This window comes from Piliocolobus tephrosceles, chromosome 13 (assembly GCF_002776525.5).
Source record: "Piliocolobus tephrosceles isolate RC106 chromosome 13, ASM277652v3, whole genome shotgun sequence".
Lineage (NCBI taxonomy): Eukaryota > Metazoa > Chordata > Mammalia > Primates > Cercopithecidae > Piliocolobus > Piliocolobus tephrosceles.
The window spans coordinates 76,541,313-76,559,144 of record NC_045446.1 but is presented as its reverse complement, the minus strand read 5'-3'; the positions used below and the strand labels follow the sequence as shown (position 1 = coordinate 76,559,144).

The following is a 17,832-nucleotide window of genomic DNA, read 5'->3' as shown; positions in this document are numbered from 1 at the left end:
AAAAAAAAACAAAAAAAATTAGCCAGGCGTGGTGGCCGGCACCTGTAGTCCCAGCTATCTCGGGAGGCTGAGGCAGGAGAATGGCGTGAACCTGGGAGGTGGAGCTTGCAATAAGCCAAGATCGCACCACTGCATTCCAGCCTGGGTGGGTGACAGAGTGAGACTCTGTCTCAAAAAAAAAAGGCATGCCTGGCACAGAGTAGTTACATGATAACTACTTGTGGAATATATACATCACTCTGTTTTCTCTGTATTTAAAATACTTCATAATACATTTAATTAAAACTATAGTTTTATTTTAAAAACTCAAATAATTTATAAACATGTACAATAAAAAAGTCTTCTTACCCTTCTTCAGGGATAACATTTTAGTGTGTATTTTACAGACACTTTTTAAATATTGTCTACACAGGATACTATGATTGTTTTATAGTTTGTTTTCAGCACAGCAGTTTATTTGTAAAATTATCCGGAAAAAAACATTTTTGAGACCCAGAGTCTGTCATTCTCAATTTAGTCCATTTTCAAAGATGTGACAAATCTACCTTTAAATTCACGACCACAACCTTCAAAAGTGCTCCTCTGGTACTGCCAGGCAAACACATGATTTCCCTAATCCATTCACTCCTCCTCTACTAGAAGACTCATTTAACAGTCTTTTTTTATTTCAATTTCTACTACCTCAATCTTAGCTGATGATCTTCCTTTCTACTTCACTAAGCAAGAAGAAGAAATCAGGAGACAGCCTGCACAAGTTCTCATCACCACATCTACCATATCTGAATCTGTACCCATCTATCCATTATCCTGTCTAAAGTGAACACCTCCATATATGCTGCTATTTTCTACTCAAGGACACTGCTTTAGTAATTCTCCCTGCTCTGCTACATCATCATTTTTTCTTCTCGACAACAGGCTAATAAGTCAAGAACAGAAAGACAAAAAAGCATGATTGATCTCACTTATATGTGGAATCTAAAAGTTGAACTTACAGAAGCAGAGAGTAGAATGGTGGTTGCCAGGGGTTGAAGAGTGGAGGGGAAAGGAAAATGAGGACATGTTGGTCAAAGGGCACAAAGTTTCAGCTCAACAGGATGAATAAATTCTGTAAGTTTATTGTACAGCATGGAGAGTACAGTTACTAATAATGTGTTGTATACTTGTAATTTGCTAAGAGATTAGATCTTAAGTGTTCTCTAGAAAACAATGACTGTGTGAGGTGACAGACATGTTAAGTAGTTTGATTTTATTTCAAAATATAGGCCAGGTGCGGTGGCTCACACCTGCATTCCCAGCACTTTGGGAGGCCGAGGCAGGCAGATCACCTGAGGTCTAAGTTCAAGACCAGCCTGGCCAATAAGGCAATACCCTGTCTCTACTAAAAAAAAAAATACAAACTTAGCCAGGTGTGGTGGTATGTGCCTGTAGTCCCAGCTACTCAGGAGACTGACGCGGGAGAATCGCTTGAACCCAGGAGGCGGAGATGGCAGTCAGCCGAGATTGCACCACTGCACTCCAGCCTGGGCAACAGAGCAAGACTCCATCTCTCAAAAACAAAACAAAACAAAATGTAAACATGTATCAAAAACATCACATTGTATACCATACGTTATATATGATTTTAACTTGTATATTATACCTTAATAAAGCGGTGGAGGAGGGAGGTAAAGAATGAAATGTGTGTTGCATTACCTGAGTGAATGAGTCAACTGAGGATACAGCAGCATTACCTACGGGAGTCTGCTGAGCCATACTGTCCAATAATTCCACTGATATTCCAATCTGAGCAACAGATGGAGTTCGGACAATATTCATGGCTCCAAAAGGATGTTGGCTTCCTTCTCCTGCAAGAAATTAACAATATGCCACACATTTCAAATTTAACTTGTAGTCACACAATTTCCTTTGTAAATGTGTAAAGAACCTCTGATTTATATACATGAAAAAGTTTTCTTATGTCCAAGTTTGTCTCTTTTTAGATAAATGCAAAAGGCTAGTTTTTAGCATATTAACAAAGAATAAAAGAACTAAAAGTTTCCCACCAGAAAAATAGTGGTCATTCTAAAATGTATTGAAACTACTGCAGTAGACACAGATAGTAACAGAGTGTGGGAAAAAATAAATAATTAGATAGAGAAGCCTCCCTTTAGCATTTCTTATAGAGCAGGTCTGCCAGCAATAACAGAGTTTTTGTTTATCTGGGAAAGTATTTCTCCTTCATCTCTAAAGACAGTTTTGCTGAATATATAATTCCTGGTTGATGGCTTTTTTTTTTCCTTTCAGAACTCTGAATATGCCAATCCACTACCCTCTAGAAGACTGTGGAGTCTCTGATGAGAAATCAGCTATTAATCTTATCAAGGATCCTTGTATGTGATGAGTTACTTCTCTTGATGCTTTCAACATTCTCTCTTTGCCTTTTGACAATTTGATTATCATGTGTCTTGGTATAGCTTATCCTACTTGGAGTTTCTTGAGCTTCTTAAATGTGGTTAATGTTTTTCCTCAAATTTGAGAAGTTTCTGAGCATTATTTATTTAAATATTGTTTTAGTCTCTTCAGGCTGCTATAACAAAACACCATAAAATGGGTAGCTTATAAACAACAGAAATTTATTTCTCACAGTTCTGGAGGTTGGGAAGTCCAAGATCAAGGAACCAACAGACTTGCTATCTGGTGAAGGCCCATTTTCTGGTTCACAGAGACTGCCTTCTCACTGTGTTCTCACATGGTAGAAGGGCAAGTGATCTTATTACTCTAAGAGTGCTAATCCCATTCATGAGGGCTCTACTCCCATGACCCAGTCACCACCCAGGTCCCTATCTCCCAATACCTTGGGGGTTAGGATTTCATCATATAAATTTAAAAGACATCATATAAAAAGACACAAACATTCACACCATAGCAAATGTTCTTTCCAGCTCTCTTGCCTTTCCTTATGTTACTGTCATTACACTGTGTTGGTGTGCATGTTGGTGCACTTGACAGTGTCTCACAGGTCTCTAAGGGTCTGCTCTTCAAATTGGATATTTCAATTAATTTACCTTCAAAATCACTGATTCTTCTGTCTACTCAATTCTGCTATCTAAACCTTTAGTGAACCTTTCAGTTACTGTACTTTTCAGCTATAAACTCTGTTTAGTTCCTTTTTATAATTTCTATATTGATAGTCTCTCTTTGATGATGTATCATTCTCCTGGTTTCCTTTAGCAATTTGAGCATAATAAAGACAGCTTACTTAAAGTCTCTGTGCTTCCTTGGGGGCAGTTTCTGTTCGTTTCTTCTGTATAAGAGCCTTACTTTGTTTATTTGTATGTTTCATTATTTTTTGTAGAAAACTGGACATTTCGAATATTACAGTGTAACAACTCTATAAATCAGATGTTTCCCCCTTCTAGGGGTTTGTTGTTGCTGTTTGTTGTAGTTGTTTCCTCATTTAATGACTTATCTGAACTAATTTTGTAAAGTCTGTTTCTTTGTCATGTGTGGCCAGTGAACTCTCTGTTCCATTAGTTAGTAGTCTGCTGGTGATTAGAAAGAAATTTCCTTAAACCTCCGCAACCAAAAAATTCTGCCAGTCTTTGCACATGGGCTCTGCGTGTTGGGACATGCCTTCAATATTAAGCCAGGCAGTTTATAACTCCACCTTAGTCTTTACTTCCTGCTTGTGCAGAGACTTAAAGTGAGCCAGCGAGAGAGCTCTGGGTCTTCTCGGTCTTTCCTGAGCATGCACAAAGCTCTGGGCATGCATGTACCCTTCAAGATTCCCAAGAATATGTCAGAGAATTTCAAAGCCCTTATTCCCCAAAGCATCTCATTCCCAACCTTTCTGATTAGTTTTGGTTTGCTCCAACTGTTTTCCTTTGACTCAGGCAACAGTAACTAAACATATGTCTGTAAATACTTTTAACAAACACCCCCAAGGTAGTTACTTTTCCATCAAAAGAGTTCCAAGTTAGGTGACATAAAGGCAGACCTCTTTTTTTAAAAACAGTCTTCTAGCAAGCCACCAGATAGATGAAAACAAGTTAATTACAATTCTTTCTGAATTAGGTCTCTCCCGCTCCCTATATCAGTACCAGGAATGGAGACTGTTATTTTCAAGGCTACCACTGAGCTGAGAAGCAGATGGGACCAGGGTAGGCAAATGCCACAAAGCTCACTGGTCTTACTGAGATTCAGTGTATTTTCTTAAGTGTTCCCCTGATTGCTACAAACTTTTGGCGAGTTACCAGAGTTGCAAAAAGTTCATTCTGGGTCAGACACAGCTGCTCATATCCTGTAATCCCAATACTTTCAGAGGCTGAGGCAGGAGGATCAGTTGAGCCCAGAAGTTTGAGAACAGCCTGGGCAACACGGGGAGACCCCATCTCTACAAAAATTTAAAATTTAGCCAGGCGAGGTGCTGCATGCTTGTGGTCCTAGCTACTAAGGAGGCTGAGGTGGGAGGATCACTTAGGCCTAGGAGATTAAGGCTACAGTGAGCTATGATCTTCTGACAGTGTTGTTGTTGCTTTTATGGAAGACTGGATTTTCTGGAGCTCCTTACTCTACCATTTGATTTATTTAAAATCTAGAATTATGCTAAAATCGAGAAAGCATATCATTATCAAAGTATATCATTATCAAATAAATGCAAAAATAATAAATTATAAATCATAATACAAAAACAGAAGAGCAAGCAAATTATATGACCTAGTCTTAATATAAAAAACAAATGTAAATTAGATCAAGTTCTTTAAAACACTGTAACAGTAAATGCAGCAGCTAATTTTTTTAAGACTCTTTCTCAAAGCATCCCTCCTCCATGTAAATCAAGAGCCTAAGACAAAACACAACTCAGGAAAAAAATCCTACAGGGAGCTAGTTCTTTACTCTCAGTATATAAGGAAAAGCAGTCATCATCATTTGTTATTTGCATCTAACGGAACCTTTACACACACACACACATATATTTTAGAGAATGTTGAGAAGAATCAGTAAATAGTGGAAAACATTATTAGATTTTTTTTCTAAGTATTTAAATACAGCAAATCCAGATAGTCATTCCACATTTTCCTTGTTTTTAAGATATAGCCGAAATGGGCTATGTCCTATGAATACAACTGCCCATCAACCATCATGGATAAACATGGAATACATCCATCTTATGGAACACATCCATTTTATAAATGTTATAAGTCAGATATCTAATAAATTATAGCTTTTGGTTGTATCTTGTTCTTTTTTTGGCATCTACATTGCCAAAATATAATACCTGAAAGCTTGAAGTTTTGAAACCTTGAATGGCTCACAATTTGTTGAAGTAAGGATGGCTATCCTCTGATCTATATTTTGCAAAATATTTTTAGATTTATAACCATTATTTAGAATAATCAAGCCAATGATTTTTCTTTTGACACCTATTTCCTTCCAATCACTTTTGTACACACCCCTACTTTCAGCATTTGTCTACTTACAAAACCATAGCCAGTCTATTTTGGAGCACAAATATAAGAGATAAAAGAATAGCAGAACACATCCTTTACTACTTGTCCATGACAAAATATTGTGTGAGAAATTCCTTCCTCTTAAATGACTGAGTAGAATAACATATTTTCTTTTCTTCTTTTTTCTTTTTTCCTTTTCTTTTTTGAGACAGAGTCTCGCTCCGTTGCCCAGGCTAGAGTGCAGTGGGACGATCTCGGCTCACTGCAACCTCCACCTCCTGGGTTCAAGCAATTCTCATGCCTCAGCCTCCTGAGTAGCTGGGATTACAGGCCTGTGCTACTACGCCCAGCTAATTTTCAAATTTTTGGTGGAGACAGGGTTTCATCATGTTGGCCAGGCCAATCTGGAACTCTTGACCTCAAGGGATCCACCCATCTCGGCCTCCCAAAGTGCAGGGATTACAGGCATGAGCCACCACACCCGGCCTCATATTTTCTCTTGATCCTTAAAAATACACTGTTCAATCATCAAAGTTTTAGTTGAGAAAACTCAGATGATGAGATCTTATTTGAAGATTCATAGTAGGTATTTTTGCTTATATGATCCACTTTACCATCGTCATCAGTATAGAATTTACCTTTTTGTATTCATTTTCTGATTTGTCTAATAATTGTGAAACTTCTTCCTCTGTCAGTTTTCTTCTCTTTGCCATTATGACCAAAATATTTAAAAGTATGAATTTACATTCTGTTCAATAAAAGCTAAAAAGAGACCATAAAGATGGTGTCTCCAGTCTCCTTTTATATGACTTAAAAGATGGCATAATCTTTTGGGCAATGCAATATGAAAATTGGAGGTTAATGCAATGACAAACCAAGGTCCACAGGCCAAATTGGTCCCACAACCTATTTTGTATGATGTGGGAGCTAAGAATGGTTTTTGAATATTTAAAGGTTGTTTAAGAAGAAGAATATGCCACAGAGATCATATGTAGCCCACAATGCCTACAACATTTTCTAACTGACCCTTCACAAAAAAGTTTGTCAACTTCTACTCTAGCTAATTCCAACATTTTTCTTTTTTTATTTTAGCCCCCTTTTTGTAAGTATAGTTTTGATGAGTACCAATACAATAATTTCCTGGATGAAATAACAAAATGCTTCAATATATAGGTAAAACAAGACCAGTAATATCCCCAAATGCTTCTTAGATTTACAAAGTGGTCCATATGGTAATTGCAAGATAAAATGAGTTTTATTCTATTAAAAAACATGTAAGTAAATTTTATCTCTATTCTTTATTTTTTTTTTTTTCCTCTCTGTTCTTTAGAAGACCTCTACAAAAGAATAAAACTCATGAAGTACCAATCCTTCTAATGGGTAAAAATGCTCAAAAGGGAAATTTAAAAATTAAAAGTAAGTCCACTGGTTGAGATGTTTGTAAGTGTGCATAGCAGCAAACAGATGAGGACTAAAAAAAACAGTTATGGCAAAAGGAAGGAACTCACCATGCAGTAGCATTTGACTATGATGACATAGCTAAAAAACTGTACACAGAAACAACTTAAATATGCCTGCTTGAAAGCATTCCTAGTATTGAATATACAAATTTAGAAATATATATTTCTAAAACTCCTTGCTTCATTTCTATTAATAACTAGACAAGCCTGAAATTACATTTTCACTAATGTATATTCTTAGAGCTATGTGACTCTCAAAGGTTTATCAATAATTTTAAATCAAATAAAAATATAATTTATCTGACATTGTAGTATGTCTGAAATGTACTTAATGAAGCAAGTATCTAAAGTCCATCACTGTGCTCTATAAAGCACAAAATAAAAGATAAAACATCCCTATTCTCAAAGAGCGTACCCCCCTTATGTGGCAGGGGAGGGAGGGCAGTAACAGTCACTTAACCATTCTGAACTGGTTTCATTATCTGGGTAATTTATTTTCCTTTTGAGACAAAGTCTAGCTTTGTTGCCCAGGCTGGAGTGCTGTGGCACAATCTTAGCTCGCTGCAACCTCTGCCTCTCAGGTTCAAGTGATACTCCTGCCTCATCTTCCTGAGTAGCTGAAATTAGAGGTGTGTGCCACCACCCCCAGTGAATTTTTGTATTTTTAGTAGAGACGGGGTTTCACCATGTTGGCCAGGCTGGTCTCGAGCTCCTGACCTCAAGTGATCTGCCCGCCTTGGCCTCCTAAAGTGCTGGGATTACACGCGTAAGCCACTGCACCGGGCCCTATCTGGGTAATTTCTAACATCCTTTCTAGTGCTGACATTCTATGATTTCACATAGATATAATAACCATTTATTGAGTACCAACTGTGTACAAGGTACTACTATGCATTTGTGTACATTACCCCTAATTAAAAAAACTTGCACTGCAGGTATTATCTCCATTTTACCTGAATTCTCCTCTGTAATTAAAGGTCTTGGTCAAGATTATACAACCAGTAATGAGTATCACTGAGATCCATAATGTAGCATATCACTGTTCATAGGTGTTACAGGTTTTAACAGATGTTTATGTTGTTATAACTGGACACCAATATTCAGTTGACCCTCTATCTGAATACTGAAAAGACTATCAAGTTTTCTTATGCATCTGACAATTTATGATACTAAGGCTAGAAACTACTTTCAGAACTTTGGTAAGGTATTTTAAGAAAAAAAATTTCTAAAAGTACTGACAGTACAAATATAGAACTAGAAAAAAATACTTTAGGTACATGTGATTTCTAATTTGTCAGAAAAGCAAGCTAGGGCTAGCCAAAGAAATTCACTGAGGAGACTTATGTAGTCCATTGAGAAAATTCCCAGGACAACCTGGACCTGACCATGAAATCCTTCTCTGGACCAGATTAAATCAAAATAAAAGTGAGTAAATGATCCTTTTTGCTTCTTGTTACTCAACTCTGAAGGATGTACAAATTCTAGACTTTGAAGAAAATATGCAGAGTATCTAAATAGAGCTTTTGGCTTCCTGTTATCTAACTCCCTTGCATGCTATCAAGGGCTGCGATGTTGAATTTTGGTACAAATATGATGAGAATGAAGATGAATAGCTTTAATTCAAAATAAGTCACCAAGATTTTTGCCCTAGAGTTTTTGTCATTATATTCAGAACTTCACTAAGTGGGGTGACAAACAAGGAAAACTTGCTTGTAGGAGATGAGACCTTACAAAAATTACCAAGTCTGGTTTCATAGTTCTCAAATATAAACGTTTATTTCTGTAATATTAATTCTTGGAACACCATGAAAAGTTAACAGTGTATACTGTAATCCCTAGAGGAACCACTAAAAACTGAATGCAAAGGTATACAGCTAAAGAACCAAAGATTAATGGGCTAAAAAACACTCAATCCAAAAGAATGCCAAAAAAGGGAAGAAAAAAAAATAACAGCAAGATAAAAATATAAACCTAACCATATAAATAACTGTACATATTAATGGACTAAACACCCTACTTAAAAAGCAGAGACTGTAAGAATAAATTTAAAAAAAAAAAAAGGCACACGAAACTATATGCTATTTAAGAGACAGAGATTTACATTAAAAGTAAAAGGTGAAAGTATGTTATAAAGGAAATTTATGTTAAAAGAAAAAATATAGTATGTAAACACTAAGAAAGCTGGAGAAGCTGTAAATTTTAGATGAAGCAGACTTTGAGACAGTATTATTACTGGAGATAAAGGACATTTCATATTGGTAAAAGAAAATTCATCAATTTATACAAACTCAGAAAGCAGAGGAAGAGAAAAACCATTGTTATGCATTTAATTTTATTTCATTGCACTCTTACCACTCCTATTCAAAATGGTGTTTGAAGGCCTAGACAACACCATAAGGCAAAAAAAAAAGAAAAGAAAAGAAAAGAAAAGAAATCAAAGGCATAAAAATTGAAAAGAGAGAAGTAAAAAGTTTTTTTCATAGACACGATCATCTGTAGAGAAAATCCTAAAGCTACTAGAGCTAATTAGGGAGTTTAACAAGATATTCGGTATATATTATACCCTTTCCTTCATCCTTCAGGATACAAAGCCAATATCCAAAACCAATTGTACCTCTATAATACTAGCAACAAGTAATTGGAAATTTAAAATGTTCTGAGATTTGGAAAAAAAGCCAAAATGCCCAACAAGGAATGGGTAATTAAACCATACCTTACCAACAAAAAATTCTAGATTACCAATGTAAAACAAATAGGAAAAAAAGTGGGTGGACTATATCCTCCAGATCACTGTTTCTGAAATCTTTTTTTTTTTTTTTTTTGTAACTCATCATGTTTTCCTTTTAAATAAAGATAAAAATTTTATCTTCTTTTCCCATCTTAACTCATCTAAACATAAGAATGTACCTGTTTTTCACTTTACTTGGTTAATAGGAAAGGAGTGGAGGAAAAGAAAGGGTAACTAAACATTTAATACTTTTGGAATCCATCAAAATTTCATAACCCATTATGAGGTAATATTAAGTAAAAATGGCAGAAAACAGCACTTAGAAGCATGTGAGGCGTGCGCACATGCACACACACACACAAACACAATGGAAAGAAATGTGGGGCTGAGTGCAGTGGCTCATGCCTGTAATCCCAGCAATTTGGGAGGCCAAGGCAGGTGGATTACTCAAGAAAAGGAGTTCAAGACCAGCCTGGCCAACATGGTGAAACCTTGTCTCTACTAAAAATACAAAATAGGGTCAGGTGCGGTGGCTCACGCCTGTAATCCCAGCACTTTGGGAGGCCGAGGCAGGTGGATCATGAGGTCAGGAGTTCAAACCAGCCTGGCCAAGATGGTGAAACCCCATCTCTACTAAAAAGACAAAAATTAGCTGGGCGTGGTGGCAGGTACTTGTAATCCCAGCTACTCATTAGGCTGAGGCAGAAAATTGCTTGAACTTGGGAGGCAGAGGTTGCAGTGAGCTGAGATCACGCCATTGCACTCCAGCCTGGGCAACAGAACAAGACTTCCTCTCAAAAAAAAAAAAAAAAAAAGTTAGCTGGGTGTGGTGGCATGTGCCTGTAGTCCCAGCTACTCAGGAGGCTGAGGCACAAGAATCACTTGAACCCGGGAGGCGGAGGTTGTAGTGAGCTGAGATCGCGCCACTGCACTCCAGCCTGGGTGACAAAGTGAGACTCCGTCTCAAAAAAAAAAAGAAATGTAAATGTTGTTTTCTCCTTAAATTTACTTTAGGAAAGGAAAACACTACACTTAGAATAGTAAACGAAAAATCTGAGTATCTAGATCCTAATCCCTGCTGTATTTCAGGAACACTAAAAACTTTCTAGATTTCAAGAGCCTTAACAATAAAATTAAGGAATTAATTATTTTAGGGCCTTTCGTTCAAATATTTCATGGCTTTATGTTATACTTGGCAGGGATATGCTCTATTAGTTTTTCATGTAGTACCAAGTACACTGTACCTTTAACTAAGATTCTAAAATTGTCACGACAATCATGATCCATTACCCATTCAGGATACTTCCTCCTATATCATTTGTTTTAAAGGCCATTTTAATCCAGGAACTCAGTTCCACTTCTAGGAATTTCTTCCACAGAAATACAGTACTAGAAACTATGTACAAAGATATGTGTAAGAATATTTATCGTAGCATTACTAGTAAAATAATTAAAAAATGGAAACCCAGATTTCCATTAATACGGAATTAAAGTACAGTATTGCCATATAACATGTACCTGTTTGAAAGAAGTAGATCTATGCATACCCACTAAAAGTTAGCAGACTCACGGTGGCTCAAGCCTGTATCCCAGCACTTTGGGAGGCCGAGACGGGCGGATCACGAGGTCAGGAGATCGAGACCATCCTGGCTGACACTGTGAAACCCCGTCTCTACTAAAAAATACAAAAAACTAGCTGGGCAAGGTGGCGGGCGCCTGTAGTCCCAGCTACTCGGGAGGCTGAGGCAGGAGAATAGCGGGAACCCGGGAGGCAGAGCTTGCAGTGAGCTGAGATCCGGCCACTGCACTCCAGCCTGGGCGACAGAGCGAGACTCTGTCTCAAAAAAAAAAAAAAAAGGTTAGCAGACTCTTTGAGCAAAAAAATAAACTTCACTGAAATTCAGTGTCTTGAAAACCAGAGGCTTATTAACACCAACCTCTTAAGGTTGCTGTGAAAGATAATATATAATACATATGAAAACCTAGCACACTGCATTACACATAGCAGATATTCAATATATGCTACCCTTTCATTCATTTTTCAATCATTATGAAACCTTCCTAACTGGTTTCTCTGCCTCTAGTCTTAATAAGATTCTCCAAGCCATTCCAGACAATTATTTTCCCAAAACACCATTTTGTTTTGTTTTGGTTTGGTTTTAGAGATGAGATCTCACCATGTTAACTCACGCCAGTCTCAAACTCCTAGGCTCAAGCAATCCTCCCACCTCAGCTTCCTGAGTAGTTAGGACTACAGGCACACGCCACCATGCCCACCTCTAAAACACCATATTAAGATCTTGCACAAACACTTGCTTACAAGAAAAAATTTAAACCCCACATAGCATGACAATCCATACAACAATCCCAATTTACTTTAAAACCTTACCTTTCACTCCGAACAGGAACCTATCATGCCACACTTAAAAGTCTCCTCCTCACTGTCACTTGAAGATGCACTGTATATTACCAGTTTTATGAATTTAATCATCTCCAAATGTGATTCCCATCCACCCACTTCCATCCCATCCACATCTTACTCATAGTTCAAGTTCATGCTCCAGTCTAATCTTCCACAGAGACATTCTCATTTATCTCACCTCACTATTCTGTCTCCTCTGAACAATGTCTTGGTGTGATATTTAATATTCACACACACATGCAGATGCTGAAAGGAGGCAGATGTTCAATAATTACCTGATGAATGAGAACACAACAACGACTTAACTACATAAACAGATACTTTTTTCTTCTGTAATTTAGTTAACAGAAAGGCCTAAAGTAACTTCCCAAGCTTTCACAATGTAAATGGATAGTTACATAATGTAACAAAATACCTTATAGCCACATATATTATAGTACCTGCAGGTTCCCACTTTTTATTTTATTTTTTATTTACTTATTTATTATTTTGAGATGGAGTCTCCCTCTGACGCCCAGGCTGGAGTGTGGTGGCACAATCTTGGCTCACTGCAACCTCCACCACCTGGGTTCAAGTGATTCTCCTGCCTCAACCTCGAGAGTAGCTGGGATTACAACCACCACGTGGTGCTTGGCTAATTTTTGTATTTTTAGTAGAGACAGGATTTCGCCATGTTGGCCAGGCTACTCTTGAACTCCTGACCTCAAGTGATCTGCCCGCCTCAGCCTCCCAAAGTGCTGGGATTACAGGCATGAGCCATGGCGCCCGGCCTGAAGTATTTAGTTAAATGTCCCTTCCACATTATAGAGACCAAAACCAGCATCTAAAGCCAAAACTATAAGGAACCTCTTTAAACCTTCCCAAATTTTCCAACTACCAAACCTTATCTACTAAGCACGTGTCTTTTTTTTTTTTTTTTTTTCTGAGACGGAGTCTCGCTCTGTTGCTCAGGCTGGAGTGCAGTGGCGCCACCTCGGCTCACAGCAATCTCTGCCTCCCGGGTTCAAGCCATTCTCCTGCTTCAGCCTCCTGAGTAGCTGGGACTACAGGCGCACACCACCACACCTAGCTAATTTTTGTATTTTTAGTAGAGATGGGGTTTCACCACATTGGCCAGGCCAGTCTCGAACCCCTGACCTCGTGCTCCACCTGCCTAGGCCTCCCAAAGTGCTGGGATTACAGGTGTGAGCCACTGCACCAGGTCACATGTGCCACTTTTTTGTTATTTTAGGATTTCTTATCCCATGTTCAAAGGAAAAAAAAAAAGAAGTTTCTTCTTGTTTCTTAGTATCAAAACATTTATTTTATGTTTTCAAATTTAGTCCTACCTGAGTTCTTAACCATCACCCACAGATTGTTCCAGCATCACAGTAAAATGTATTTATCACAATTTATCACATAACTCCTTTTCAGAACCCAGGAGTTACAAAGAATCATCCCTCAAGCAAAACAAAACTCACAGTAACTGGCTTTAAGACACCCTACAAATACATGTAATTCTCCCAACAGAGCTCTCTTGACCTCCCCAACCAAAACTGTTCTGTGTGAAGTTAAGAAATCTGTTCACATCACTCAGTACAGAATCATAAGCACTACCAACATTTTTCTTTTCTTTTTTTTTTTTTTTTTTTTGAGACAGGGTCTCACTCTGTCACCTAGGCTGAAGTACAGTGGTGCGATCTTGGCTCACTGCAGCTTCATCCTCCTAGGCTCAAGTGATCCTTCCACCTCAGCCTCCCAAGTAGTGGGACTATAGGCGCGTTACCACCATGCCTGGATAGTTTTTTTATTTTTTGTAGACACGGATTCTCACTGTGTTAGGCAGGCTGGTCTGGAACGCCTTGGCACAAGTGATCCATCCACCTCAACCTCCCAAAGTGCTGGAATTACAGGCGTGAGCCACCACGCCTGGCCCCAAATTTTTTAACATGAAATTTGTTTCACTTGAGTAACTCTCTACCCTCCAGCTCCCATAAAATTCTGCTAGACTTGTTACATAATAAATTCTCAGTTCAATCAAGTGCCTGAAGTTACTTCAGCAAGCCTCTCCCTAACCCTGATGTGCTAGTTAGCTAGGTTTTCCCAATATAATCAAACTTAAACCCACAAGCTTGAAAGGGCACCTGAAAGGCTGAAAAATACAAACCTATTACAAATTAACCTATTCTTATATTTTAATGATACACCATTTCCTACTATGAATACTAGGTCTAATCTTTTATATATAAATTAAGAATTCTGATAGTTTAAACATTCAAAAAGTTTTCCAAACAACTAGTAAAGAACCACTCAAAACATTTTAATAGCATTTTATCATTGTTTAATGTTGGTATGCACTAAGTCTCTAAATATACTAAATTGCTTTATTTTTCTCTAATAAAGCATTATGCTTTATCATCACAAATATTGCCTTGAAAATTTGTTTTCATGAATAAAACTATGAATAGTCTTGTTATAATGGAAATGATGACAAACAATTTATTTTTTAAAAAGCCAGTGGGCCAGACATGTTGGCGTCCATCTGCGGTCCTACCTACTTGGGAAGCTGAGGTGGCAGTACTGATTAAGCCCAGGAGTTCTAGGTTGTAGTGCACTATGCTGGTCGGGTGTCCACACTAAGTTCGGTAGCAATATGGTGACCTCCTAGGAATGAGAGACCATCAGGCTGCCTAAGAAGGGATGAAACAGCCCAGTTCGGAATGGAGCAGGTTCAAAACTTTGTGCTGATCAATAGTGGGATCATATCTGTAAACAGCCACTGTACTCCAGCCTGGGCAACATAGTGAGACCCCGTCTCTTAAAAAAATAAATAAAAATAAATGTAAAAATAAAATAAAAAGCAGACAATAAAAGAACTAGTATTATCATAATGAAAATAAATCCATCTTCCCCTACTGGATCAAGCATTACCCTGGGATTGGGTTTTAGACTGTTTAACTCTACAACAGAAAACATATGTAACTGAGAAACTATTAAAGTTTCAGCAGTAATTGGATTAACTCATTTTTATTGAATTTTCTCCAAATTGGATGAAATAATACAATAAGGAAATGTCTGGGTTCTTAAGATCCTAAAGTGCCTCCCCAATCTCTTAGGTGTCACAAGAGAAAAGACAGCCAAATACAGTACAAAAAAGATAGAACACTTTTCACTGTTCCCTAAGCATCTCCTGTAGGGAATAACCAAAAAGAAATACTTCGTCCCATTCCAAACTCAAAACATTGGCATAACTGTGGCAAGAACAGGGAAAGATGGGGGCAATTAAATTGACAATTTAATTGGTATGTCTCCAAAAACAACCACTTTGTCCTGGTCTAGTGGCTGGTGATCAATTTCACCTTAATCAATGCAATGTACTCTGGGTACAAATTAGCTTGCTTCTCCTACTGTATTGTTTATGATTATTATTATAAATAGATATAAGTATCCATTTAATCTTTCATGTTTTCCAACTGAATCGATCATGTTTTCCAACTGGTATCATGTTTAATTGTTAAAAAAGCTATATAAGTATTTAGATTTATTTCTTTCCTTTTAAAATCAATACATAAATACTCATATATTCATATTTGACTTTTTTTTTTTTTTTTTAAGACAGAGTCTTGCTCTGTCCCCCAGGCTGGAGTGCAATGGTGTGATCACAGATCACTGCAACCTCTGCCTCCTGGGCTCAAGCAGTCCTCCTGAGGCCTCAGTCTCCCAAGTAGCTGGGACCAGAGGCGTGAGCCACCACAGCCAGCTGATTTATGAATTTTTGTAGAGATGGGGTTTTGTTATATTGCCCAGGCTGGTCTTGAACGCCTGAATTCAAGTGATCCACCTGCCCTGGCCTCCTTAAGTGCTAGGATTACAGGCGTGAGTCACCGTGTCCAGCCTATATTTTACTTTAAAATAAGCAGTTGAGAGCTCCCAAGTGAGTATCAAGAGAACATGCTTGATGATGGATGCAGAAAAATATGTTCATGATTTTATCTTTTCAACAAATGTTGGAACCACTAAATATCCATTTGCCAAAAAAAAAAATTTTTTTTGACAGATACCTTGCAATAAATATTAAATTTAATTCAAATTGGATCTCAGTTATAAATATAAAATATAACTAAAACCTCTGGGAGAAAATCTTTGCAACCTTGGGTTAGGCAAAGATTTCTTACATCAAAAGCACAACCCAGAAAAGAACAAACTGAAAAATTAGACTTCATCAAAATCTAAAACTTCTGTACAAAAAACACTGTCAGAGGCCGGGCGCGGTGGCTCAAGCCTGTAATCCCAGCACTTTGGGAGGCCGAGACGGGCGGATCACGAGGTCAGGAGATCGAGACCATCCTGGCTGACACTGTGAAACCCCGTCTCTACTAAAAAATACAAAAAACTAGCTGGGCAAGGTGGCGGGCGCCTGTAGTCCCAGCTACTCGGGAGGCTGAGGCAGGAGAATGGCGTAAACCCGGGAGGCGGAGCTTGCAGTGAGCTGAGATCCGGCCACTGCACTCCAGCCTGGGGAACAGAGCGAGACTCCGTCTCAAAAAAAAAAAAAAACACTGTCAGAAGGGATGGGCACTGTTAGAGAAAAGACCAGCCAAAGACTGGGAAAAAAATATTTTCAAATCACATATCTGATAAGGAACTTATATCAAGTATATATATACACACACTATAATATACACATGTACATATATACATACACACACATATACACATACACATATATACATACACACACACAGACATATAGATCTCTTAAAACAACTTTAAGAAAACAACCCAATTAAAAACATGCAAATGATTTGGATATTAACCAGAAAAGATATATAAATAGCAAATAACAACACTAAAAAATGCTCGGAGGCCAGGCATGGTGGCTCACACTTGTAATCCCAGCACTCTGGGAGGCTGAGGTGGATGTATCACTTGAAGTCAGGAGTTCGAGACCAGCCTAGCCAGCATGGTAAAACCCCATCTCTACTAAAAAAAACATAAAAATCAGCTGGGTGTGGCAGTGCTCACCTGTAATCCCAGTTACTCAGGAGGCTAAGGCAGGAGAATTGCTTGAACTCGGGAGATGGAGGTTGCAGTGAGCTGGGATGGTGCCACTGCACTCCAGCCTGGGTGACAGAGTGAGACTCGGTCTCAAAAAGAAAAAAAAAAAAACTGCTCAATATCACTGGTCATTAGAAAAATGCAAATTAAAATGACTAGGTCATACTACCACCCCTATTAGAATGGTCAAAACTGACCATACCAAGTGTTAATGAGAACATGGAAGAATTGGAACTTTCATACACTGTTGGTTGAAATGTAAAACAAGGGGGCGGAGCAAGATGGCCGAATAGGAACAGCTTCAGTCTCCATCTCCCAGCGCGAGCGGCACAGAAGACCGGTGATTTCTGCATTTTCAACTGAGGTACTGGGGTCATCTCACTCGAGAGTGCCGGACAATTGGTGCTGGTCAGCTGCTGCAGCCCGACCAGCGAGAGCTGAAGCAGGGCGAGGCATCGCCTCACCTGGGAAGCGCGAGGGGGAAGGGAGTCCCTTTTCCTAGCCAGAGGAACTGAGACACACAACACCTGGAAAATCGGGTAACTCCCACCCCAATACTGCGCTGTAACACCGGCACACCGGAGATTATATCCCACACCTGGCCGGGAGGGTCCCACGCCCACGGAGCCTCTCTCCTTGCTAACACAGCAGTCTGCGGCAATCCAACCGCAAGGCAGCAGCGAGGCTGGGGGAGGGGCGCCCGCCATCGCTGAGGCTTAAGTAGGTAAATAAAGCCGCTGGGAAGCTCGAACTGGG

At 38.6% G+C, this 17,832-nt stretch overlaps 1 protein-coding gene across 1 annotated transcript in view; it reads right to left on the bottom strand.

Annotated features, from left to right (window-relative positions):
* Positions 1-17,832, bottom strand: part of HIKESHI (heat shock protein nuclear import factor hikeshi) — a 58,524-nt gene that overhangs the window by 12,221 nt on the left and 28,471 nt on the right. The window contains exon 3 of the mRNA XM_023209233.2: positions 1,693-1,844. Coding sequence (XP_023065001.1) covers positions 1,693-1,844 — 152 coding nt within the window. The remainder of the gene's footprint in view (positions 1-1,692; positions 1,845-17,832) is intronic.